The sequence below is a fragment of the Mastacembelus armatus genome, chromosome 19, assembly GCF_900324485.2.
Source record: "Mastacembelus armatus chromosome 19, fMasArm1.2, whole genome shotgun sequence".
NCBI lineage: Eukaryota > Metazoa > Chordata > Actinopteri > Synbranchiformes > Mastacembelidae > Mastacembelus > Mastacembelus armatus.
In genome coordinates this window covers 10,379,030-10,404,028 of record NC_046651.1, presented here as the reverse complement: position 1 = coordinate 10,404,028, position 24,999 = coordinate 10,379,030, and the positions used below count along the sequence as shown (strand labels likewise).

Sequence of the window (24,999 nt, the reverse complement as noted above, 5' to 3'; positions counted from 1 at the left end):
GCCTGTACCTGTACTCATTGCTCAGGTTAAAATGATATTAACTGAATAGAACCTCAATGCCACACACTCTTCTTATTAATTGGTCATCCCTGATAGCTTCACACAGTGTCGACACTGCTTGCAGTGTTATATGACAAACGTCTTTTCAAGGCCCAAGGTCACTGGGGTCAGGGAGGTAGTGAAGGTCAAGGGATAGTACCTCTTGAAACATGCCACGCTAAAAACAAGCAAAGAATAAAAAAAAAAATTCATACACTCGATTTCCCACCTTAACTTTGTAAACTAGACCGTTTGACTTTTTAAATCAGTTATTACACTACTGATTTACAAAATATTGTGCTATAAGCGTGTAATGGATCTGAAATACTATTCCCTAGACTGTGTAACTGTGCTTTCAGTGCCTAGTGTAGTCCAAAGTCCAGGACAATTTGTATTTGTACTGTGGAGACCTGGAGAGAAATCAGAAGGATTATAAGCTGCACTCGGTGACTGAAACACTCACTGACGAGACAGACAGACAAATACTATGACAGATGTGATTGAAAAGTAGCTTCATGCTGTCTAAGGTAAGCAAGCCTTTAGCTGTCCAAGCCCTCGTCCAAGTCCAAGTCCTTTACATTGCTTCAGTTTCAGTGGTTCCTATATATACACTGCTATTTTAGTGCTACAGAAATCCCTCTTTAAAGCAAATCAAGAGTCTGTTGAGGACAGTCAGGTGCTGGAGTCACTTGGATGATGCTTCAGGGTTTGCGCTTCAGATAGGGAAGTTATAAATTGTAATTCATGCATTTAGTTTTGGGGATCAGTGGTCCCTCTTGAGGAAGACATTTTGCTTGCCGCTTCCTGTAAATACCAGAGAAGTTAAAAATATCTTGCCATTTTTGGAACCAGATTCTCTAGTGTTTAATACAAATGTCATGTGCAGTAGACAAAGACCCGTCCAGGGTGTTGTCCACCCAAGTGCAGGTGTAAATAGGTTAGAAAGTTGAATACATGGCTTTCAATAAATTAACAAAGACAAGCATTATGGACGATCAAGAAAAACAGTGGGGAAATGTTCCTGTCCTACAGTAATAAATATTCTCCTTGTTTTAAAGAGGGATTTCTCAAGTTGTGTAAAACTCATTCTTGTATGCTTCAGTTGTGATTAGTTTCATAGAGACATGCATTAGATGTCTCTGCCAGCTTCCTTTATTAGCATTTCGAGTTTCTCCTCTTTAATCGTTGGCCATTTGACTTCCTGCACACCCAGTGCGATATGCATGACTCACTGAGGTCAAACGGTCAATCGCCCCTTTGACTGTCCACTCCCAGTCACTCCTCTAGACCTTCTTCAAGGATCTCAGTCTCGTTGGCCTCTGTCTTTGTTTCTCTCTCTTCCTCTTCACTCTCTCTGTCTCTCCTTACAGTTTCTCACTGTGTGTATGGAACTTGTTTTGATGTTTTATTTATTAATGCTGTTGCGTTTATTTGTGTCCTGTGTTTCTAACATGGTGTGTACATTCATCGTTAAGTTATTTTGTGGCGTATTTTGTATGTGATTTTTGTGTTTTGGTGTGACTGCTTTATCTTTTCAGCGTGTGTCCTGTAGGATTAAGTTATATTGATTTATAATTAATATATTTTGCTCTTTCCTGTGGTTGACATCTATTTTTTTTCTTAATGCCTTTAACTGTGTGTGGTTGTTTAGTGTTTTGACTTCCCTTGTATTTTTCCTGTGTTCTCCTTTGTGGTTTTCCCATCACCTACTGTCTGTCTTCTATGAACTGGAATGAGAACGGAAATTACCAACAAAACGATGAAATCAACATGAAAATGGCACAAATTTGACCAAAAGTTTATTATACATTATCAAATTAAACCCAAGATTATGAATTATACTTTTTGTTTAACAACTCACACCACTCTAAGTAATTTTTTTTTAGCTAAATCTATTTATAAACAAGCTGTTAATGTTAGCAGTGTGCATTCACTCTTCATCCACATTTCATCCCACCCTTAATTACCTTATTCATAATTCCCTATTCAGATTGAGTATTGGACTATTCTTCAAGGCAAAAAATTTTCACTTACTGGCCAACACAACCTATTAGTTATTTCTGTCTGTGCTCCAGCAATGTGATTCATTGCAGCCACTTTCTGTTGTTGATGATTTTAACGCTACGTGGCTCACTGGAAGTGACTACGGTCAAGTACAATATACCGACTCCAAATTTAACTCCCCAAAGCTTTTTTTTTTTTTGGTTTTTTCTGTGTAAAGTAACTTGAGTGAAAATGTGCTGTATGTGATGATACAGTCAGTGTCTCTCTGTATGTCATTGTACTTGTTAAGTCACACACAGCACTGTATGTAAAAAGCTGTTCTTCATTAACAGGCATGTTCTAACACGTGTACCAGTACAGCCATGTTTATATGTGTTGACTCATCACAACACTCTGCAAATATTTTTTGTCTGAAACAGATTTTTTTTACCTTATAGTAGAAATAATAGATATGTATATATATATATATATATATGTATATATATGAACTGTATGTACATGTATGCACATACAATAAATGTTTATATAGATGTATGAGAAGCATACATAGAGTTGAGTTTAATAACAGCTCACACACATAGGTCTTTAAGAGCTCCATACAGCCAACAAGAGGGTGCAGGATACAGTTGCATGTCATCTAGTTTCCCCAAAAGATTTCCCAGGTACTACATGTACTACATGTACTACATGTACTATAGCATCAGCAATGGTCATGTAGAGATCAATAAATTATGGGTAACAGGAGTATAACAGGCAATTGATCCCATGCAAGAATGATACAATTACCAAGAATAGCATTGGAACAGTCAGCAAATTTTTTTGTATCTACAGCAGGCGCACATTCATGAAATTATATGAGGTATGTGAGGTGATAGAGGGAGTTGAGTACAATAGTTCTCTGTACATACAGTACATACAAGGATGATTTTGTTTTTGGTTTAACTGCTTTACTTTCACATGCTGATTTCCTCGGTAAACAGTTTGGGCAGAATATTTGCAGTTTTCCTCTGTGTTCTCCTTTTCCATAACCTCTCCCTCTGTAATTAACACTCATTCTCCATCCCATCTCCAGGCCGCCACTGCAGCACAAGTGTAACAAAAGTCTGACTGTAGGTAGGTACTGTATGTACTCCCTCCATAGTGTAAATTAAGTGTGACTTTGGGTAGGAATTATGTCATCGTTGAATACAGTGACAGCCAGACTCAGCATTTCCCCTTGACAGACAATCCCAGAGCACATATCTCTTTTTAATGTTGTTTTAAAAAAACGATTAACTCGACAGCACAACTATTTTGATTGTCATTTCTGAAAGTTTTTCGTGTCTTGAATTTTATTAAGTAAAGTGTTAAAGCTTGAGAAACAGTAAACTGATGTAGCTATCAGCTTCTGTCATTCAGCCCAATCGTTCATTTACACTGTGCATATCCAAAAAATCTGAATACTGGTCTGGTCTACCTTTTTCCTCATCAACAAATGAGAATTCATTTTTTCCTCATATTGCAAACCCTGTATTTCAGATCTAAAAGGAACAAATAATAGAGATTTATTCAAAGCAACAGATCTAATAGCAACAGCAGAACTGAGTAGTGCAAACATGGCCATCTTTCATTTTGGTAGTTTTAATAGATCCACAGGAATTTTTCAGTAGAATCAAAACCTTTCATTTTCTCAGTATTATTGTAGTGAACTATTATTATACATACTTCAAATCATTACAGTATTTGTTACTGGTAATTAGCTGGCATACAAGAAAAGTTACATAATAAATTATTTATATTCCATTTATTGCACAAACAAATCATTACTGCTGCAGTATCTACTTAACGAAAGCTTTAGAACTTGAAACTATAAATAATGTTTTAATTAAAAAAAAATACCAGCAGCACATTTAATAAAAACACATTAAGTTAAAGTTTATCCTGATTTCAGTCCTGGTTGATTTGATTACCTTGAAATGCTGAAATTCACTGGGTGTCTTATTTTGATGAAAAATTGCTGTAACAAATACATTTTGTTTCATGTGGCTGATTAACTTTAAGAGCCACCCCAGCTGAATGCTTTTAATGTGATACAGCAGCGACAGGATGTTCTGATTGCATTTGCAGAAACTTAGCGCACAGTAGAAATACAAAAAAACAAAAAACAGAAAAGTGAAGTTACTAACCAAGTTACTCTTGGTTAGGCTAACGGTTTAACACAGATTTAGATTTGAGGGTTTTTTTTCTCACTATGTACCTGTTCCTTCTGTTGGTGCTCCTCATCTCCTGATCCAGCAAAACATCAGAAATATGGATATGGCTGCCTTTTGATGCAACCTTTCTTAAAACACATGGGTAGTATGAAAAAAATAGTTTTGGAACTAAATTGCAGGGCAATGTTTTGGCCAGACATCTCAGAAATCTCTGAGTGACAAGCACCTTAAGAAACACTGGATCATTATAAAATATCAGATTTTACCGAGTTGCTATCTGACTAATGTGACTGAGCTAGTCAGAATAACAAAAGGACATTTATTTATGGTTGGCTCACATCATAGTTAATCTGGAGTGGTGGAGTTGGCCATATGCACCACGATATTGCCGTATTTTTCCATTTCAGCAGGAAGGCACAAAGGGTGTCATACTGCACCAATGGGTGTTCTTTGTTGTCTGTGGTCTTATGATGGTTGGAGTTTGATAAAAATCTACACCAGAAAAATGTTGTCACAAATTCTATTAGCAGAACCGGTTTATACCATTACATCAAAATGAATTTCAGCTAATTTCCAATAAAACTGTAAAACTCCAAGCATTATCGGTCACTTAGCCATTGTTAGGGCAGATAACTGCTACCTATCAATGGTGTTTTTCACTTCACCTGATGCAACAACACTATGTCAGCACAGCACTACCTTCTCTGTAGCTGCTTCCTACAGTACAGGGAGAATTCAGTGTCTGCATGCAGTGATAGATTCCAGAAATACTGTGGGAGACGACACTGAAGACAGTGTGTTATTTCTCAGATTAACTGGTTGGTGTTAACATACCTTCAGCTGTGCATGGACCAGGGATTTTACATGCACTGACTTGCACAACTGGACTTTGCCAGTAAAAAAAACAAAAAAAACAAAAACCTTTCTTACTGTGTCATTTCCCACAGTATCCAAAATATCAGCTGAGTTCTATTCCAGGATGCGATTACCGGGGTAGAGGAAGTGTTTTTAAATGTTGCGGGAAGGATGTTATGATGTTGAACATTTGAAGTTTACAGGAACCTAAAGCAAATACTATATGTTCACTGTTTGGCACTTCAGCATTTTTTATTTCTACATATTTCTATGCTGATTTACTTTAAACTTCATTTGGTCAACTCCTACACTGTAATAGTGGTTTCTGAGTATTTGTTACTGTGTTTGTGTATAGTTTTGGCCAAATAGTTGTCTAAAACACCTGACCATTACGCTTCACGTGACAAAATGTTGGGTGCTTTATTCAATGGGCCTATTACAGGTGATACATTTCTTTATATCTAAGAATCGTTTGCTTTCAGTTAAAAAAAGAGACATATCATAACTCGCGTTTTCTTTTTTTTGTCTTGTCTTGTCTGTCCTGTCTGTCTTGTCTGTCTTTGTCTGTCTTTTATATGTATTTATGATTTGAGAACATTTTATTTTCTTCTCCGTAATTAATTCTCTTCACTTATGTGCTTCTTTTCATTTTGATTCCTTATAACATCATTTTTCAAAACTGTGTAACCTTTAAAACAAAACCATGTGAACTTGGACAATTTGTCATGACATGCCCAAATATTTTAATTTAATTTAATTTAATTTTATTTGCTTATGGTACCAAAACAATAACACATAATCTAATCAAATGTAATAATCGATGGTAAAAATTATGTTCTTAAAGCAACAGGCTATGAGAAATCTCGCAGTCTCAGTAACATATCAGGAATGGCTGGGTCATCGCTGCGTCTTGCTCCAATCACTAGCCCACCATTTGAAACCTATGAGACCCCGGGACGGCTGCGCCGCTGTCGTTCCCCCATCCCCTCTATTTTGTAGCAGAAAGGATGTCCGTGCTTGAATGATAGAGGATGCAGTGGATTAACTAATGACTGATTGCACTGAAGCCTCCATTTGGATTGTACACCGTGCAAAAACGATAGCAATAACGTGACATGATCTTGAATGTAGAAAGAATGACCTCTTGTCTTGTGAATCCAGTGGTTTATGATGCATGCGTCAGGTTAAGCTGATGGGGTCAAATAAAAATTTTAGCTTTAAGATACAGATGAGAAGAAATATATATATATATAAAAAAAGATTGGTTAGTAAATAAAACAGTATCGGAGGTTAAAAATGAAAAACATTATGAAAACGTGCACAGTTTCATTTTACAACTTAGAACTAAGTGTGTAGGTGGACATCCATTTTTATGTGTTCTGGACCAAACAAAACTGAGCTAATACAACACTATCCAGAGACATCAATGAAACCAGACGCTTCCATTCATTTAGCCAAAGATGAAAATACATTTATAGATTAGATCGATGTTAAATAGATTTCTACTTCATGTCTTTTGTGAGTATTAATGTGTGTACTTTAAAGACATCACTTTGGTAATTATCCTGAAAAACAGACTCAACCTCAGTATTAAAACTTCATTTTATCATTGTGATCTCCATGTAGCCTACACTTTATGCTGATAGTTTACACAGCGTTGAGCGATGTCAAAGGTTAAAAAAAAAAAGGAAAAAGAAAAACCTTAGCTTAAATTAAAAAAATATACAATTCCAGTATTGTGTTATTTTAAGAGCTATCATGACAGGAAATTGTAGCTGTGTCATTGTGTTTCCCTTAGGATCTCATATATGCAATTATCACCTTACAGCGTTACACTTAAAGGTCCATTCAGTCATTTCTTAAGTGTTTCATTCAACTATTTTTCATTTATAGTCATGTACTGAAGGTGTCCTCATTTGTAAACAAGATTCGAGAAGTTTGGTTGCTGACGAGGGCTGGGTGATGTTTGGTGATGTTTGGGAAGCTGCACCGTGGAGGTACCAGTACAGGGTGCAGGAAGGCGTTTAGTTTTAGGAAAGATAGCTTGTTGAAGTACAATACTGGTTATTAGTGACAACAAATGGCCTAACGTCACGTTGGTGCTTCATACTAGCACAAAGACCTAACAAACCTGGATGATTCTGTATTCATGCAGATGAACAGGAAAGTAGCACATCAAGAATTGTAGAATTGGAAAATTCAAATAAAAATAGTTTATTTGATAATAACAAATGACTGACTGGACCTTTGAAGGAATACTACTTAGGACGGTCATATAAATGAAATCTGTAGTTGTAGGCCTAAAATCTAAATTCAATGTAATTAGAAAGCTACATAAAAATTACAATAAGTACAATCTATAAAGTCAGATATGGCTGACTAGTAGTTAATTTTATAGTTAAAACAAATACAAGCACTTTATTAACAGTCTGTGTTAATTTACTCACTTTTAGAGCTTGTATGTGGGCAAAAGATACAGACCGTATTTCAAAACATGAATCAACTGAACACCCGAGACCACCTGATTATAGATGTCTCAAACAAACGTTCAGCTCATCTAGATATTTGTTTTGTTTCTTTTTCACTTTTTGCGTTTTTTATATATTTTTGTTACTTCAGTTTTTGTTTTTTGGTTTGAAAAGAAAAAAAATTAAAAGAACAAAAAATAATAATATTTCATCCTGTTTGTGAAAAAAAATATGACACTGGGATACAATATATCTTAATAATTAAAATATATTTGATTTTGTTTACTTTCTTAGATTGCCATAGTCAGAAAAGAGTACTTGGTCGCAGACAAGATGGTGGACTGTTGATCTTGGCAGAAAGTTGGCAGTATTAGCTGGAAGTTGTTAACCTTGGCAGGTTTCTGGTTACATTTATGATTGGGGTTATCGTTGGGTGAAGGATTAGGGTTAGCATTAACCCTATAACTGTTACTCTACTTCCAGAAAATAATGCAACCTTGGTCCAATCCACCATCTTGGCTGCAGCCTGGTCCCTCACCCCTCACATGTGATCAGATTTCATGTTGAGCAAAAAATATTTAGAGTGTAATGACACATTCACATATGCAATAAACATGCAATATTAATTTCATGCTGGAAAACATGTGCACATATGTGTGTATATATGCAGATCTATTTTTAATCCTAAAAACACACAGACTTGAAAGCCAGTCTACTCATTGTCTTTGATTTAGTCGTTCCGTAACAGAGAATCAAAAAAAATGTATTAATGACATGAGTCATTTGTCTTATTTTCTTTTCAAGTCAGTGTTGTTGTGGTACTGCTCCTTTAGAGTATTTAATGTTGTGACTGCCATTTTTTAAAAATGGGTTTAGTTTTATAATAGTTTTATATTTTCTTTACTTGTTCTGGGAGTTTGCATTTTGTTGTAAGGATTAACTTTTCTGTACCTCTCAGTGTCTAAAATAACATTTGTCAAAAAAAAAAACAAAAACTGCAATGTTGTGTTTGTAGTTGTCTGGTGTAAGACTAAAATCTTAGGGAAAACAGTTTTTAAGAACCAACAATCTTTTTTTGCAGGTTTAAAGGTGACAGTCATACTCTATGGTCCTGACTGCCATTTTGTCTAAAAATCCATGTGCTTCCAACCCCTAAACTTTGAGAACTTAGATATGCAGTGTTATGGTTGAAGACGAAAGCTGCGGCGATTTTTACTTGAATCTGTTGTCGACCAGAGTTTGAGAGGTTTGTAAAACTTTCTAAGAGTCTCATTTTGGAGTGATCGTACAGTCCTGGCTTTATGTGATATAGGTTGAAAGCCATTGAATACATTTTCAGACTGAAACTACCAGTAGTCAAGATTATTCTGCAAATTGTTACAGTTCACTGTCATGATTACAATAATCTGGTGTTGTCTGAAAATATCTGAAACAGCATGCAGAGCTCTGTTTCTCCAACAAGTCATTTTCAATCACTGAAGCATTTTGGTGGTGAAGCAGCTGCTGTGTATGTATAACCTCAACCCAAACTCTGGGCTGGTACATTTTTGAATTAAACTTGTAGAGGCCTTTTGTGAGCATGTAATGAATGAAACGTACAGTGACACACAGTGATTGGCCCTGGCTCAACCCTCAAAGCTAATCTTAGCCAGCAGATCTGAATTTTGGTCTGAAATTTCTGCGAGCACCACTTCTCTCAGTGCACAAAATCTCATTAAGCCTTTAAAGTGCACCTGAATATTGTAGAATTTTAAAATGACTCCACAGTGTGGATCCTACGATGTGCGGATAATTATCCTGATGTGTGACTTTATTCCGAGTGTTCATTTTCTGTTACATGCAAAAGAAAATGTCCATCCATCTTACTGTACATGTCTGTAGTGGAACGCTCTTCTTAAATGCTACGATTACCGACTGACAGTGGGTGAGAGGAATAAGGAATTCTTTTTTTACGTCATTGTAATTTATGATTATAAAAGCACTATATTTGTTAACATTTGCTTTTTATTGTAACAAAATGAAACGGAAGAATGTCATAACTGTTGCTCTGTTTAGTTTAAAGAGTCATATCACATGCAAGTCACCTGCTGTAATACACAAGTGAACATTGTTTAATTCAACACAGCAGCCAGATGTTGTAAGTGCCTCTATGAGGCCCCTGCAGGCTCTGATGTCAATTTAGAAGTTCATGCAAGCTAGCTAGATTTAACTAGCTGAACCCTCAAAGCAATGCTTCACAGATCAGTGGTTATTATTGAATATGTACATATTTGTGAATACATTAAAGTCATATGAAATGAATATATTGATGTATACTTTGTGCGTGTGGGGCAAGAAGTATCATAACATCTGATCCTGGTGTGAATGATCTGATCAGAAATATTCATGGGTTCATCCTGCAGACGGCTGGTCAAACTATTCTAACTACACCAGTTAGTGACAACACATGACTTTCTAGTTAAATACACATTAGTACGGTTTATCTTATTACGATGAGCCACTTCTACATGACATGGCGATTGGATTTCTTGTTGAGTCTAAATGTTTCACCACTCATCCGAGTAACTTCTTCAATCCGACCGAAGACTGAAACGTTTCGAGTCAACAACAGGAAGACCAGTTGCCATTAATCAGCTTGTAGATAACTTATATGTTCACAGACAACATATAGAAATCTGGTCCTATGACAGCATCAAGTAATTGTGCAGACAAGGCGTTGTCTCTGCATTTAAGCTTAAATCAAAATAATGTTTTAATATAATTACACTCCATGCTTAAGCCAAAAATTGCCAGATGTATGGTGGCCTTTACTCTCAGCTGACTAAATCCTTACAATTTACATTACACCTGGCCTTTAGAAAATGTAACTGTGTCTTGTTAGCGACTTCTCTCTGGAGAAAACTGCCACTAAATCTGTACAGTGGACGTTAACAGAAGAAGACGGGGAAACGAAGAGCAGACGGGAAGAGCTAATGCAGCTGCAGTAAAGGATAATGTCTGTGTTGTGGGTTGATGTGCGTGCTGGTGAGACCACAGCAGAAGTGTTTAATCTCCCAGTAAACAATGCATGATGTTAGCACATGTGATACAAGAACTGCTCGCCATAACTGCAGGTAAAGAATCAGAAATACTCAACCTGCTGTTATTGACAAACATTTTCTTGATTCTGCACCTGTGTTTGCATGATGCATCACTGAAGCTGGGGTATTAAGCCTTCTGAAATAGTGTGGGCTAAGTTTAAAAAACCCACTGCTTACTTCATGAAGTACAATAGCTCCTTGTTTATATGTGAAAACCTCCATAAATAGCATTGGGCTTTTTGAGTGTCCATCTGTCAAAATGTTTTGTTTTCTTTTCCATGAAGTGCACATATCATTCAAATGAAAATGCTTGCACACACATACATATGCACAGACACACTACTGTGAGTCACCTTGAAACTCTCTGTTTATAATTCATTGATGATGGCTATTTTTGTTAAGACTTGGCAGAGCGGAGAGCACAGTGATAGTCCGTTGGCTGACAATCTATTGTTTGTTTGTTTTTTTTCCAATATTGTCAGCCTCCAGTTTTATTGTCACCATTTCTTGATTTTGTTATTGAAGATAACTTGTGCCAATGTTCTGTCTGTAATTCGGAGATAGGCTGCATTTGTAGTTGTATATTAGCATTGTCGTTACTGTTTAAATGTATGCACTTCATTCTGACATGCACAGTTAACCAGCAGTTTACAGGTAATGGTGATCCCTGATTACTTTCTTTTGTACATAACCTTAGTAACACTATGAAAGTGAAAATCAGGTAATTGGCAAATTCCAAATATGAAAAATTATAGCTTTGTGTTAGTCCAGTACTTGTATAAACCGATCTAGTTACAATGTTACAAGCTTAGTTAAGCTTCACTGAACATTATTTATTGCAAATTTTGCTATTCTCTGTGAACGTAACATTAATTGCTTTCTGTTCTTGTCTTCACAGTGTTAAGTTTCTAGCATTCGCCTTCTCTCTAATGAGGAGTCAGTAACTGGTAAACACAAATTTGCGACAGGAGCCACGTAAGCGACAGGGGTGACGAGGATGGACAGTTTTAAAGGACATCTTTGGAATGACGAGAGAGACCAGAGGTTAATCATGAATTTAAAAATCATATGGTCCGCTCCTCACAATGTTACCAAAGCAGCCTCTCGGAACTCCAACCACACTTTCGACAACTGTCCGACTGACCTTTGTTTTCAGCAAACTGACTGAGCATTGCACTGGCACACTTTGGGAGAGAAAAGGACTCCCGATTATACATTCCAGATGACATCTCTCTGACAACATTATACTCGCCATCGTGTAGGATGACCAATTCAGTTCCATCAACAGTGCTAAAAAACTGAGAAACTTCACAAGTTTCTGAAAAAAACAAAACAAAAAAAAAAAAAACACTTCACAAAAGGACCGAATGAACAATGTAGCATCTCTGCTAACATACTGTAGCATTTGTTGGCTGGGAAATAACTTGACTTAATCGATCCAACAGTTCAAAAAAGGGGTATTTATGCATTCATGGGATATTTTATATGTCATTTTCCACTTGAGTTCCTATTCCAGTGAAGACTAACATACAGTAGAGTGAGTACATGAGAGACAAAGGATTGGTCTTAATTATGAAAACACTCCACATTCTAAAAACGAACAAAAAAGACTAAATACAGTGCATTTGACAGAAATCACACTTGCACAGTATTTAACAGCTCCCATACTGTCAGGCCTCGTCCAAGTATAGCACCTTGTAAACCATGTTTGACACTGAACCCTATGTCTTCCATTTACCTCTATCAGATAGAAACACTGCCATCCTCCAGTACTGAGATAATCAAAGACAGCACAGCACTAACTAAGAAGATATATTATTTAAGCACATATGGCATCCACTACATGTGCTTATTACAATACAGGGCCTGTTTTTGCACATTTCGACTCACCGTCAACAATAAGAAAATGGTGGAAAAAGACTTATCTTTATCTCTCATGTACTAATCTGGCCTTTCCTGAAAATCGATATTGGATACCAAAGGTCCTGTAGCATGCACTTGCTGAATGACCTTATGTAGTGTATTGTAGATTAAGTGAAGTATTCCATTTAGGATGAGGTTTTTACTCACGTCATACAGGCACACAGTAATTCCTCTAAAAGAACTTAGTCCTGTAACAGCTACTAGCATCCCAAACCTATACTGTATGCACATTTAAATGTATTTTTCTCATGTCTGGCTCTCACATTGCTTGGATTATCAGGACTAATGCAATGAGACAAAAGTCCCAGGAAAATCTACAAGTCTTCAGTATTGAGGGATATTTGCGACAAAAAAGACACCCCCTACCACAAGGACGCTTTTTTTAACATTACATAAACCTGTCCATTAGTTGGAAATTCTGTGTTCTCATTTTAGGAAGGGACCAATGAGCAAAATGTTCCCCCTAACACAAAGGCCAACACTGCCAATAAGGCACAAGAATCCCCTGATGCATACTGCCGCATCTCTCTCTTGTCCCTCTTGCTGCCAATGACTGCTTCACTGGCAGATCAAGATAAGGATGGCCCATCAGGGGAGCCCTTCTGCAAAGCGTAAAATAAGAAGAAATGGACCAAGAGTAGAAGACGTGTGGAAGTGTACAAAGAGCACAAATCTATATTTTGATAAACAAATCAACTATCCATGGCTTTGAGAGGAAGTTACTGAGCAAAAAGGGTCCAGAACGGAAGACAGAAAAAAATCTCATGCAAATATGAATAGAAAATTTGGCATCATGAAAAGGATTCAAAGTCCTAGAAAAAGATGGGAAGCGAGTATTTTGCCATGACTGCCAGATGAAGGCATTTTCCCCACAAGAACCAGGAAAGACAAATATAAGACAATGAGCAATGACAGACTTTCCTATAAAGACACGGAGATGACAAAGGATGGACGCTGAGATAAACAACAAAAAAAAAAAAAGATAATGCATTTTTGTAACTTTGTTTACCAGCATGACTACTTTGCATGACTGTCTTTTCTGCAAGCCCTTAGCTGAGGACAAGGGTGCTAGAGATACAAAAAGTATATATAAAATGAATTAAAAAAATGTTATATGCAATTCATGTTTAAAAAAAAAATACTATAATGAAAGAGAAGAGCTATATTTTGTTTTGAAAAGTAAAAAAAAATGTGAATATTGAAACATGTATGTTTGCAAAGTACACCCTGAACTGTTTTGTTTGATGAAATCTCTCTGCTACTACTGCCCTACATTTGTCATTCCAGTCTTTCCAACTGTTGCATCGTTTTACTTCGTAATGCGTTTAGCCAACAGTGAGCATTCAAGACTTTGCCAAACTATAGCATTTGTGCAAAGGATGTTTATTGTTAATCACAAAGTCCATGTTTTCCTCCTCCTCATTTGCACAACTTCTGTAGCAGAAGCAGCAACAGCAGCAGCAGTTCTAAAACAACAGCTATCCCTACCACAACTTTCCCTTAGTAGAATTAGTACTCATAGTTAGCTTCTTTTTTTTTTTTCCTTTGGCAATAATACAAGAGTTGTCACATGATTGTAGCAGGGCAAACGGAGAACCTCAAGAGTATCTTCAACGCCTCAGTGTTAATGAGATTCGTAATGGCTTTGGATGTCCCCTGGCAGGATTTTGCTGGGATAGGCAGTTCTGTTCTACTAGTCCTGAGTAGAAAAAATGGGAGTGCGAGTGCAGTTTATCCAATAACGACCAATAACTGACTATGAGAGATAATAGGGAGCAGTCCAGAGAGATTTTAGGTTTGCATGGAACTAACTGCCATTCCAAAGTTTGTGTGTGATTTAAAGGACTCAGGTGTGTTGACAGTTTGTGTGGATGTAGGTGTTTTCCTATTTTCTTCTAACATAAAAAAATTCTAGTATATAGACAATGATGATAATGTGAACACCTCGCAGTGATGTGTAATAAACGCATGCATTATGACTTGATAATCTCTTGAGGGGGAACAGAGTCTTGACATATCCCCTTAGCCTCTTATCATTGTTTGTCATGAATCCAGTCCTGGAAACTATGAACACTGTGCCGTGTTGTAGAGCAGAAACGTCTTCCTCCGAGAGGCAACCGAAAAACTACTCACACTCACATTGTCAGCGCGAGTGTGTAGAGGTAGCTCATCTTCTTCTTCTTTTTTTTTTTTTTTTTTTAGATGGTCAGGTCCTTGCAGCAGTCGTTAGGTACCATCATCCAGCTCGCTAGTTGACCACTCATTACAGCAAACAACCCAGTCATGTGAGCACAAATCAGAGACCCAGAGCTTCCAAAATGATGTCAGTGAAGTACTTTATGTGTCGTGAGAAAGATGATGAGAGATACCAGTGTCCACCGAGGGGAACTTGATGTAAAAAAAAAAAAAAAAAAAAAGCAACTCATTGTTGAGTGCTCTTCCAGCACCTCATTCTTGGTTTGGTATTCCAAGTGAGTTTCAGGCCCTGCTGGTCCAGGGCTTAACTCAGGCAGCTGAATGGTCCTCTGTCCATTCCTAGTACTTTGTAGTTGGAGGCTTACCAGAATATGAGACTCAATAGTGTGATGTACTGTAGACTACAGGCTACTCGAGAATTGAGTCTGTGCTGGTTTTACAGGGTCTAGAACTCTTGTCCATTTGCAAAAATGGTCCATGGGGTTTTGTCTTGGTCCCTTATCTTTTTAAAACTCCCAATTTCAGTTCCCATTTTGGAAGGCATTAAGCAACTTTGTTGGCCACAAAGATGTTCATGAATATTTCAGAGGTAAACTTCTAGCAATGGTGTGCACACTAGCAAAAATGTTGTGCTTCACCCAACTGTTTGTGTTTTTATGGCCAACTATTGTCTTTTTCTTTCCTTATCTTTCACTGTTAAGTTTGTCATTTCTTGGTTGTCTACAATGTGACTGCTCTGCCAATGCCAGGCTGAAAAAGATGTCTTTCCTTTTCTATTGCATAATACTGCCATTTGATTTTGTCATGTTTAACAGAATGAGTTACAATGTTGAGAGTGCTAAGTCTGTTTTACTCTCTAAAGTCTTTAGAAAATATTTTTTTAATGTTAACGATTTCCTGTGTAACACTCACACAACCAAAAGTACAACAATGCTTTACACGACAAGTAGGTGCCACTGTTAATCTAATGGCTACTATGTGTAGTGACAACATTATGACATGTCCTCTCCAGGTGTTTGGAAGGTGTTAAGTGGTCTTTGGACAAACCCATCCTCCATGATATTCTGTTCATTCATTTATGTGCCTCTTTCTGTTTAATATGTTTCTTTTATTCATTTATTTGGAGGACACTGTATGCAATCTGCACCACAAATGCCACTGATTGACACTTACTGTATGCTCCTCCCTGAGACGCAGATGTTCAGATGATTGCAACCACATGTGTAGTGGCTTTATGGTGTTCCATAAACGGACTTAGCAATCGCACTAATCGAAAAATATTTTATTTTCCAAAGCGATCAGACCTGAGTTGCTGTTTTAGAGGAAATGTAATCATACTGAATAGATTTTTCTAATATTTTTAATATGTTATTTTAATTAGAAATTACTATGAACATAACAGGTCATACAAATATACATACATCTAATATGACATGTATTACTAATATGACTAACATCATATATTCACGGAAGCATTCCAAAGACAAAAGATGTATTTTCATTTTACATGCCATCAAAGTGTATAAAACAGACTTAGGTACTAGTTCATTGTACTGCGGTCTTAGTAGGAGAGTGAATGGGGAGAAGAGGTGGTCACTGGAGTATCTGGTTGTGACTTATGCCGGATTTTATTTTTTGAAATGTTGGAACACAAAGAACAACTCATCAAAAACTGTATAAAGTATATTTCAATGGAATGTTCATGATCTATCTTTTTATATTTTCAAGAAAAAAAATAGAAACATATCAATAAATGTCATAATTGAACATATTTCTACTATTGAGACTTAAAATGTATGAATGTCAATGCGATCTAATGTGAATCAATTTCCATAGCAGCTTGAATGAATAACTGATTAACAGTCATGAGATGCTTTTTCAGAGACATTAAAACTGCTTAAAATCATTGAAATGAAATTAAAATAAATGAAAAAGTTACATTAACATCTTGTGACTTTGTTTCAGATTTCTTTGAATTTTTTAAATATTACAATGTTTTCCCAGAAACTGAAGGATGATACATTAAATTTGTGACAGGAAGTTTAACAACATAGTATATTTTAATGGCAGCATTTCCAGGAACATTTAACTAACAGGTTTTTGTTTTAGCCAGTGACTGTTGCATTAGATAATTTTCAACCTCTTTAAAATAAATACTTACCACATAATAATCTATAATTTGATGTCAAATGTAACTGTGGCATGACATTTAAGAATGATGAGGTGATGTATATGCAGTTTTTCTAGCTCAATAATTAAACTGATCCACAATAATTCTGTCCTTACACCCGATAACAGAGGTCGCAGTTACAAACGTACCCACACAAGTGAGTCATCTATAAACCCGGTTAGCATTTCTTATGACACATCATAAACATAATATATCACATTGTTATAGTTTAGGTAAATCAAAGTATTAAGGGTGCTGGCAATCAGTTGTTGACCTTTAGCTGACGCTCGTAACAGTGTCATGCAACAAACTTACTGCCCGATCTTAGCACCACTGTTTGGAAAATGGTTACATCCATGAGGAAGGCTCTGAATATAGACTCTTGGAAGGATCACATGGAGAGAAATAGTAATGAGGTATGATGAGTCATCTCTATTATACTTATGGGTACCCAGTGTTTGTTTCACACAGTTTTACATGGTGAAGAATCTGTGGTGGTATGTGCAGCCAGCAGAACCTACTTCTCTGCCATGTCATTTCCTTCCCCACAAATATGATGATTAACGCAAAACATTTAGAGGGCATGATTTTGTTTTTGATTCCCTTTACACCGACGCTAACGAAATTGCTTAGCACATTTGATTAATTCTTGATATTCCTATGCTGCCTCATAAGCACATATGCATAAAGGGACATCAGATCCATTGTAAGCAGTCTGAATGTGATGAGATGGGAGTATAAGGTAGCAGCCCAGTAAGTAGTGCATTTTTTCTGTGACTGAAGGCAGCTGTGAGGAAATGTCTGCAGAGGCCCCTTTCTGTTTTTTCTCATCTCTGCCAAAACACCACCTCCCTCTGGTGGTGGTACACAGTACTGTATTTTTGGTAGATGCAGATGGATGAGGACATATGACTAATTGCAGATACTTTTTTTTTTTTTTTAAGATTTACTTATATTGTTTTTTTTTTCTTGTTTTAACCACAAACTCAGAAATAACTGAGTTTGGAAGTGCCTAAAACAACAACAACAACAATAGTTAAATTGAATAATAATAATACTTAATACTGATTCAATTGCAGAGGAAAGTTGTATCATTAGATATGAAAGCTTTTATATTATTATTATTTTATATTATTCAATAGAAAATATTTTTCAAACAGACTATTTCCTTGAGCTTGGGAAAATGTGACAATACTTATTCTTTCACTAATTAATTAATATGATGCTGTTCTAAAAATATTAAAAGGAGAGCCCATTTACCTGTTCCACTCTTTTCCAGAAACATTTTGACAGGTTGCAGCAGCTTCTACAACACTGGTGTTGGACTATTTCCTATTATACCTTGTTAGCCTACTCCTGATTACATGTTATTGCAAAGCTGGTAAAAAATTGCAGTGCAGACAAAAACACACAACAGTTTTATGAGTGTTCAGCACTTGCATGACAAAGTTGGAGGCTAATGCAACAATTTATGCTTCCACTCAACAAGCAAGACAAATTTATTGAAACATAAGTAGGCTACTTACTAGGACCAGGGGCATATTGGCTCATGAGGTACAAATATCAATGCTTCTGGCAATGAGCCTCTGTCGCTCTCTAATCTAACATGGAGCAATTGCGTCTGGCTCTTTATTATGTTTGTTTTGCTCCGACTATCACTAGAATATACAGTATATTCCACTGTTTTCTATAGGACATATTTATATTAAATAATTTGGAGTTAATGAAGGATAGTGAGGGTCTATCAGTCAGAGTACCATGCTTATTAGAGAGGGTAACACCACTTGCTGCCAGGCAGAGGTGACATTTGATAGGGTGGATGAAGGTTGTCATGCCCTATAGCTAAAATGGAGGGAAAGGACAGGGAGGGTTTGGAGGGGTCTACCAGAGATTGAATTTCAACAGGACAGCATTCCCAAAAAATTTCAAGACAGACAACGTGAGGCAGTAAGGGACAGGACAAGACTGTGGATGCTCACTGAGCAAACAACTGGAAGTAGGCTGCAGTTTGTGCATGGCCTGGTCAGAGATTTAAGCTGATGTGCCAGTAGACGTGTGCAGGAGTGGCGACTGAAGGTAGACAGCCAAACAAGGACTTTGTCTATATGACAGACGGACATGAAGACAAAGCGAAAGACACAAAACCTGATGATCTACAGGAGACAAACAATGTGATTTCTCATTCTGCCATTAGTCTCTGTCAAGCTGTTTTACACACAGTGAGTAAATACTTTAATCTCACTTACTGGGTACTAACTTTGCTTCATGTCTCTAATTTGTATCCACAGTTCACATTATTGATAAGTTATTAATTATTAGGTAGTAACATTTCAAAAAATGTATCAGCAAATTTTAAGGTAACGTTTAAGTACGATGAAGACTAATTCATGAGAAACTACACAACCAGAAACTGCTGCAGTTTTTCATGTGAGATATTTGTTTCTAATACCATAAAGTACTGCTCATCGACTGAAGACCCAATTGATTGATGGACTGTCACTCTGGTTTCAGACAAGGTTTGCTTTTAAGTCCTGTTCTACAAGTTGTCAAGAGAGTGGTTTGCAGAGCTCCCTGGTCTGGGATACAAACAGGGATGGACTGCAGTGACCCACAGGATGATGAAAGTGGAGATAGAAGGAAAGTGAGTGATGTGGAGAAAGATAAACACCTGAAGAACCAGCGCAACAGTGAGGAAAAAGGAGAGAAGGAGATCAAAGGGAATGAGAAAGAGAAGAAGAAAGAGAGCCGGCGATCTGGGTCTCTGTGGCGGAGTGGATGGGCATTGAGTGAAAGACTTGCCATCAATGTCTCGGGCATGCGTTATGAGACTCAGCTTCGCACCTTAGCCCAATTTCCTGACTCCATGCTTGGTGACCCTAAACGGAGGTCACGGTACTTTGACCCACTCCGAAATGAGCTCTTCCTGGACCGCAATCGGGCCTGCTTTGATGCCATTCTGTATTTTTACCAGTCAGGCGGGAGGCTTCGGAGGCCTGCAAACATACCCCTGGACATCTTCATGGATGAGCTGATATTCTACGAGCTAGGTGAGGACATCATGAACCGTTTCAAAGAGGACGAAGGTTTTCCAAAAGAGGAGGAGAGGCCGTTGCCATCTAACGAAGTTCAGAAAAGACTATGGATGCTGTTCGAGCACCCGGAGTCCTCATCGGGTGCACGCATCATAGCCATCATCAGTGTTATGGTCATTGTGGTGTCTATCCTCATCTTCTGCCTGGAGACATTGCCTGACTTTAGGAATGAGAAAGAGACACGAGAGGTAGGAAATGTGGCTGAAGTGGTTCTGTATGTCTGGGAGGCAGAACAGTAGAGTTGTCCAGGATTGAGAGTTTGACTAAAAAGTCATCTTTAAAAAGCTTTAACCATTCAGTCTATTTATTATATTTTTATACCATGTTGTTTGTTCAGTATCACACCAGTTAATTCAGAGCCACTTTCTAAGTAATCCCACTTCAAACCTCCTGGGTATAAGGTCTTGAATGGGATGCGTGTGACTGCATGTGTCAGAAGGAAACATGATATCATGGGAAGCAGGTGTTTAAGTAAACACACACTTGGTGAGTAGTACAGTTAAGAGGAAAAATACTAGCATGAGGACAGCTATTGGCCAATATGCCTGGAAGCAAACCAAAGGGAGACATAGACCGAGGGAAGCTTCTGGGGTGATTATTTTAGTCGGCTGTTAAATATGATACACTGGGATTCAGGAAACGCTAAAGGGTACATGGGAGTAACCGGTGGGGCCTTGGAATACAAATAAAAAGGAGAGAAATGAAAGACAGAGGGAGGTCACAGTTAGGTGTGTTAATCAAAGGTCACACAAGTGCCTGCACACACAGACAAAGGTGAGCCAAAGCTTTCGGTGGCTTATAATCAGGGACGAAAAGGTCTCACAGGATGAGCAGCATATGTTGGATCATGTTATCGCATTCCTCCAGGACTGCTGTGCTAGGCCAGGCTGCCTTTGCACAGCGGATCTGCCAGGAAACTACTGTAACTTACTCCCATCCGAGTCGAACACACTGAGCTGCACTGGCGAAGGAAGCTGGGATAGTGATGAAGTCGTTGATGTGGCGTGGTGCAGCAAGACGCTCTCAGGTTTCTCTAAGGAGATCTCATTGGGTTAAATTTAGTCTTAGGAGAGCCCTTGGAGCAGATCAACACATAGATGTCCACTTTCAGTAATAAACACTATCACTGACCTGCTACTGAAAGTCAAAAGGAATACTCTAGGTTTATTTCAACAGCCTTGATACTTTAAATATTACACGCAGCCCATTACAGCATCCTAGAATGATCCTTCTATATCCATGCCATCCGCTTTCACACTTTTTATGTCATGCGTATAAGTGTAAGATGTTTTAAATGTCCACTATGTAATGCTTGAATGTAATGCTAACCGACACGGAAGACGGAAGGACAGGTGGACTGAAAAAGAGATTGGTACAGCTATGACTGAAATTTAAAGCCACAGATGCCAAACACTTTTATGATGTTGCCAAAAGTGAGAACCAATGAGAGGCTGGGGAAAGTGTACACACCACAGAAACAGCATCTCAGGAGCAGTTTGTAAACCAAACGCTAATGAACAGTAGCTGTCCTGCATTTGAAGGGATAGTTTGACATTTTTAGAAATCCAGAGTAGAGTAAATATGTAGCTGGAGGCACTAGCCAGTTAGCTTAGCTTAGCATAAAGACTGATAACAGATGGGAACAGCTAGCCTGGCTCTGTCCAAAAAGTAAAAAGATCCAGCTACTAGCACTGGATGATTAATTTTATATTTGTACAAAAGCTGAAATTTGCCATGTTATGTGCCCGATTACTATTAAATAAATATTTAGCTTTTGAGGTGCTGGTATGTTTAGGGTAAGGGTTCAGGTTGCATTTTGTTAATTGAAACAGAAACAGTCTACGGGTTTCAGTCCTACTTTCAGTCCCTGTGCAAAGCTAAGCTGGATTTAATTACCTACATGCTGCACCTGGATAGTGGCACAGTACAGATCTTCTCATAGCCAGAAACAAGTGGCAAAAGTGTCAAACTAAATTATTTATGTGAAGAACCTTTTGCAAAGTTACAGTAGCAACAATGTATTTTCATTCTTGTTGTGATGCTACTTCTGCTACGCTTTACAAATATGTTTTATGTTTTCTTCAGGAATATTTTTACAGGTACCACTCCCAGCCTAAGAACATATCTGAGAACATGCCTCTCCCACACAGCGTTTTCCATGACCCCTTCTTCATGGTGGAGACCATGTGTATATGCTGGTTTTCGTTTGAGCTCTTCATGCGTTTTGCTTGCGCTCCCAGCAAGGTGCATTTCTTCAAGGATGTCATGAACATCATCGATTTCAGTGCCATCCTGCCCTATTTTGTCACTCTGGGAACAGAGCTGGCCAAGAACAATGAGGCCAGTCCAGCCACCTCTCTCGCCATCATCAGAGTCATCAGGTTAGTGAGGGTGTTCAGGATCTTCAAGTTGTCTCGTCACTCCAAGGGCCTTCAGATCCTTGGTCAAACACTGAGGGCCAGCATGCGTGAGCTGGGCCTGCTTATCTTTTTCCTTTTTATTGGCGTCATCCTGTTCTCCAGCGCCATCTACTTTGCCGAGGCTGACCACAGCAACACTGCCTTCATCAGTATACCACACGCCTTCTGGTGGGCGGTTGTCACTATGACCACAGTAGGCTATGGTGACATGTACCCAGAAACAGTATGGGGTAAGCTGGTAGGATCGATGTGCGCCATTGCCGGTGTGCTCACCATCTCGCTGCCAGTCCCCGTCATAGTGTCCAACTTCAGCTACTTCTACCATCGGGAGACAGAATGTGAAGATCAAAGTGAGTACACCCATGTCGAGACAACACTTTGGGACGACGAGGAGCCGGAAGGAGAGGAAACAGATGAAGGGGACAGGGATCCAGAGGGGGATTATTATGCCATTGAAGGCATTTGTAACCCTCTGAATGGCACTCTGCTGGCTGGACTGTGCACAGGGCAAGGCACAGATTACAGAGGAGGAAACATGTATCTGAGAGAACCACTGGTCACTCAGGTTTAGGGAAGATGAGTGTTTTTCACCCTTGCCACTAAGAATAGAAATAGAATAGAAAAGTGAATAAAAATGAGTCAATACATCTGCAGGTCCTGAAGTGAGAAACTAAGGAAAATAAACCGTCAAACAAAAACTATGTTAATAAAATCATAAATATAACATATAATACATTTACTACATACTTTTTATTGTCTTTTCTTGTTTGTTTATAGGTCTTCTTTGCAGCAGAAGCCAGTCAAATGTCACTCAAAGTCAACTTTTGTATAACATAATTTAAAAAGCAAAAAAAAAACAACAAAAAAAACATTAAGTATTACATTCTCAGGGTCATTATATGATATAAGCTGTTATTTATTAAGGCCGCCAGCTTGTGTTTTAGATGAAAATGTCTGCTCTGTGCCTTGAAACTATAATGTCTTAGTACTGTCACTTTGTGCCTTAATGTTTGAAGTGGAAGCAGATTGATTATTAGAAAGATCATTAGATCAGTATGTTTTATCAAAACATCAGCAGAGCTGAGAGCTCAGTAAACCAACCCCACATTCTCACAACACCCTTCTGTAAGAAATGTACAAAGTTCACATTAGTGTTGTTTCGACCTGTATCAGCTGACATGGCCTTTATCATGATGTAATACAACACTGTAGCAACTTATTGACACAGTATTTGTGTTAATGAGCAAGGCGTTGATTGCAGTGGCAAAAATTCTATATTTATCTGCTTAATTTTATGCACTCAGCGTTTTTAATAAAGACTGGATTTTATTAATTTTCTTAAAAGGAGCAGTGTTGTTTATGGTTTCCTGTATTGTATATATTCCTATATTTGTATATTGTATTTCCCCGGTATTGACTAATTATTTTGAGAAAATATTTAATTTGACAACAAAAAAAATGTGCACATTACTTATACCAGTTGTATTTTAGAAGATGAAACATACAGTAATTTAGTTTAATCCTTCACTGCTTTGTCTACTCTATCTCTGTACAGTATTTAATCACTGAGGTCCAAACGCAGTTAATCTGTGCTTCACATTTGTATTGCCCTGACTGACCTTTTCCACAGTTACTAAGCTGCTATAAGCAGTAGCTTCCAATGACATTGCTCTCAGTTTCACCAGAACACATAAGACTTTCCACGACATCACAGTGATAATCCACGGGTGGTATGTGTACCGACACAGCTAATGTAAACTGCTTCACTAAAGTGTTTTGATTTGCATTATTGATGCCAGTTTAACAGTCAATGAAAGGAAAATTTATTTAAGTAAAGTTTTTTTTTCCGGGATCATATCTACATCCCTGACTACTGGGACAGATTGTCAGTCTGTGCAGCAAAAAAAAAAAAAGAAAGAAAGAAAAAAAAACTAACAAAAATGTATCTGGGATTTTGGACTTTACAACATTTCAGGAAGAATTTCTACTCTTTTCTTTTATGAAGTGGGTAAAGTTGTGTGAAAATGGCATTATTGTTTGAATTTTCATGGGAGAACTAATATTTATGGCAGAACTATCTACATCTCTCTTCAAACCCTGCCTTTATACTGCAGTGAACACTCAACTAGAGCTTCATTTTGGATAAAATAAATAAATAAATATGTGACGTCCTTGAGTTAGGCAACAATTTTGGACCAAAGTCAGATCCAGTTCAAGGATCAAGTTTCCAAAGTCAGTCTGGACAGTTTTATTTACACAGCAGCAATCTGTTCAACGAAATCCTCTGTCATTACAACTTCAGGAAAGGAAAAGTGATATATTTTATTTTTGTTTAGATTGCAGAATACATGATACTTTGTAGAAAAATACCACTGGCTTTATACTCAAAATATGTACTGTAAATTTATTATATAACATCCAGTAAGCATTACTCTAGGTTTACCCAACCCAAAGCTACAAGACTCAAATGATCACCAGGGACCACAAAGTAGTTCAGATTACTGGACTTGTTTTCTATCATTACATACATTTGTCCACTAGAGAGTGCTCCCACTTTCAT

General features: G+C 37.6%; 1 protein-coding gene and 1 pseudogene across 2 annotated transcripts; both read left to right on the top strand.

Moving 5' to 3' along the window:
* LOC113135663 (potassium voltage-gated channel subfamily C member 1-like) overlaps positions 1-15,244 on the top strand; it is a 43,172-nt pseudogene extending 27,928 nt beyond the window's left edge.
* Positions 15,245-18,861: 3,617 nt separating this feature from the next.
* Positions 18,862-23,776, top strand: LOC113135894 (potassium voltage-gated channel subfamily A member 7-like). Of its 2 annotated transcripts, none has more exons than XM_026316230.1 (3): positions 18,862-19,146; positions 19,439-20,207; positions 22,105-23,776. In XM_026316230.1, the coding sequence occupies exons 2-3, from the start codon at positions 19,521-19,523 to the stop codon at positions 23,008-23,010; spliced, it is 1,593 nt and encodes a 530-aa protein (XP_026172015.1). In that variant the 5' UTR covers positions 18,862-19,146; positions 19,439-19,520; the 3' UTR covers positions 23,011-23,776. The 2 variants fall into 2 exon arrangements, with proteins under 2 accessions (XP_026172015.1, XP_026172014.1); XM_026316229.1 differs by having other exon boundaries at positions 19,384-20,207.
* The last annotated feature ends 1,223 nt before the right edge of the window (positions 23,777-24,999 follow it).